Raw genomic sequence first — 3,160 nt, forward strand, 5'->3', positions numbered from 1 at the left:
AACAATCCCTTGGGAGAAGCAGTACACTTTTTGTGACTGTCCTTTTTGGGATTACATAGACAATGCGCTTGTGTATCTTCGGCACATGCTTTCCAGGTGAAGTGTGCTTCTCTAGACCACGTCATGTCATTTCTGCTGAAGTCACTTCTCTGCCTATTGTCACAGAATTCCACAGTGGTGTGTTTCCATGATGGACAACCTCATTTGATTGAATCAGTTTTAGACAATACACTCAAACTTAGAAACATTTTTTCTTTTTGTTGTTATTGTTACTGTAGAAAATATGTATTGTGACTCTTGCAGGAATTTAAGGCTGACGTTTTGATAAATGTGAACAGTGATGTGCCGCTATCAAGCAGCACTCACTTATGGATGTTTGTTTTCTTGTGTCCCAGCCTCCTAACAATTTTAGATAAAATTTCTGCATAGGTGGGACGCCTGGGTGGCTCAGTCGGTTAAGCGTCTGCCTTCAGCTCAGGTCATGATCCCAGGGTCCTGGGATCGAGTCCTGCGTCAGGCTCCCTTCTCCCTCTGCCTCTCTCTCTCTCTGTCTCTGAGGAATAAATAAAATCTTTAAAAAAAATATTCTGCATAGGATATTAATCACGGCTCCTTAATATTTTCCAATGATCCCTCTATGCTGAGGTTTTTTGTTTTTGGTTTGTTTGACACTGGCTGAAAGACAACATTTTATTACTTTCATGTACAGAAAATTCAGCAGTGTCCACTCAGCCCAGTTTGGTGGCCAGTTCTTTAGCCTTTGCCTTTTCCAGCTTGGTGATGCGAGCCACAGACTTCAGACCCAGGACGTTGCCTCCCCAGTGGTGGCAGATCTCATTGTATCTGTCATTGTAATTGGTCCTGATGGCTTCCACCAGCTTTGCCAGAGCTCCTTTGTCTTCCGAGTTGACCTGTGTGAAGGCGACAGTGGTGCAGGTCTTCCTGTGGACCAGACGCCCCAGCCAGGCCTTCCCCTTGATAGTGCAGTAGGGAACCCCAATCTTACGACACAGGGCAGGCAGGAAAACCACCAGCTCAATGGGATCCACATCATGTGTAATCACTACCAGCTGAGCCTTCTTGTTTTCCACCAAGGTGGTGACAGTGTTAACCGCAGCTCGAAGGATGGGTGGCCTCTTAGTGGGGACATCCCGTTTGCCTGCAGCTTTCTTCTCGGCCTGGGCCAACAATCTCTGCTTCTTCTCCTGCTTTGTCTCTGGTCCGTACTTGTGGGCCAGCTTAAGCAGTTGAGTAGCTGTCTGGCGGTCCAAGGCCTGGGTGAACTGGTGAATTGCGGGAGGCACTTTTAGACGTTTATAGAGAATAGCCCTTTGCCGTTGCAGCCACATGTAGTGGGGCCATTTGACAAAGTGGGAGAGGTCCCTTTTGGGCTGGATGTCCTGTCCGATGCCAAAATTCTTGGGCCTCTTCACGAACAGGGGATTGACCACCTTCTTGGCCTCCTCCTTCTTCTTCACGACAGCAGGGCCCCGGGGCCACCTTCTTCCCCCTTCACCTTCTTCCCTTTCGGCATCTTGGGTTGCTGGAGGAGAGAGCTCTATGCTGAGTTTTAACTGTGGGTTATGGGAGAAAGAACAGAAATAATTTTTTCCCCTTAGAGAGTGTCTTGCCTTTCATTCATTCTGGCTGAGCTCACAGCCCTCACCATATCGGCCTCCCCTGTTTTCTTATCTTTTCCAGGTCTCTCTCTCCTCCCTGTGGGAGTAACAATGGCCGATCCACAAGCACAATTGGTTTATATCGATCAAAGGAAATGTAAAGAGGAAAGCGGAGTGTTCTGGGAACTCTCCATGATCCAGAAAAAGTAACGAGGCATTAAATCAATACAGAAAACAACTCGATGTAATTCATCCTCACTCTTTATTCCACAATCTGAAATACTTTCCACAGTCTGTGAACATTTCCAGGTTTTATTAGTGTTTAGTATAATGTCAAGTCATGCTTCTCTCTATGGCAACATGAGAAAAGAATGCTCCTTCTAAACCTGAAGGATAGAAAAGTCTGCCATGGTAGAGATGTATTATTTATATAGCAATATATGGAAATGTTTCATTTCTGATAAGTTGTAGTCCCAGATAAGAGAAGTTTTGTATCATTAAACTCCAAAACCTTAAGAAAATGTATCGGTGTCACATAGAGAGAATTCTAGAAATAACTTTACATTTTTTCAATGACTCAGAACTATCATTATGAATATTAAATCTCTGTACTTTTCTAAAGCCAATTCTCTCTTGATGGATTGGTAAGTAGGTCCTATACTAGTAAAGGGTAAAAAAAAAAAAAGGCTATTTTCTGATAACATACTGAATTAGTTTGCTAGGACTACCATAAAAAAATACCATAGGCTGAGTGGCTTAAACAACAGAAATTTATTTATTTGCACCATCTGGGGTCTGGAAGTCTAAGATCAAGGTGTTGGCAGCTCTTGGTTTCTTCTAAAGCCTCTTTTCTTGGTTTGCAGATGGCCACCTTCTCCCTCTGTCCTCACCTTATGGACCCTAGACTGGATTATGGCTCAGACTATGACCTCACTTTTACTTAATCTTCTCTTTAAAGGCCCTATCTCCAAATATGGTCACATTCTGAGGTTCTGGGAGTAGAGAGGCTTCAACATATGAATTTTGGAGGGACATTTATCTTTTTACACATACCTACTGTTGAATTCTGACAACTACATTTGTAATTTTGATTCAACTGAGAAAAAGTTGTGAATAACTGAGATGTTAGGAAGAGTTGAAGAGAAAAAATGCCAAATCATGCTTTCTTTTAAGAAAATATTTTTCAGAGTTATTATCTTAATCTGGTCTTCCCCCAGAATCTAATGTAGTTTATTTGGGAAATGATCCGGGGGAACAGGAGTGAGCGACCGGGACTAGTAGGGAGGGAGAGAAAGCTGACATAGGAGTATGTTCCTGAATCTGCATCACCTTGGGCCACTGGGGCTTCGTCTTGCGGGGGCCCTCTGAAAAGCCATGTAGAACGAATGTTCCTCAGAATCTTCTCTTGGGAGGACAAAAGAGAGGAAGAATTACCTACTCACTTCTAATCCCCATTGATTAAGACTTGTCTGTTAATTCTCTCACTTCCAAATTGGGCACACATGGGTGTGCCATGCTGCGAAGTCAGGGAGTACCAGAGA

At 43.6% G+C, this 3,160-nt stretch overlaps 1 protein-coding gene across 1 annotated transcript; it reads right to left on the bottom strand.

Moving 5' to 3' along the window:
- Nucleotides 1-676: 676 nt before the first annotated feature.
- On the bottom strand, nt 677-2,694 carry LOC113925308 (60S ribosomal protein L7a-like). Its single transcript, XM_035726255.1, is given in 3 exon segments — nt 677-1,490; nt 1,493-1,558; nt 2,653-2,694. Coding segments are annotated over 3 exon segments (846 nt in total). The 5' UTR covers nt 2,671-2,694; the 3' UTR covers nt 677-728.
- Nucleotides 2,695-3,160: the final 466 nt, after the last annotated feature.

The sequence above is a fragment of the Zalophus californianus genome, chromosome 2 (assembly GCF_009762305.2).
Source record: "Zalophus californianus isolate mZalCal1 chromosome 2, mZalCal1.pri.v2, whole genome shotgun sequence".
NCBI classification, from domain to species: domain Eukaryota; kingdom Metazoa; phylum Chordata; class Mammalia; order Carnivora; family Otariidae; genus Zalophus; species Zalophus californianus.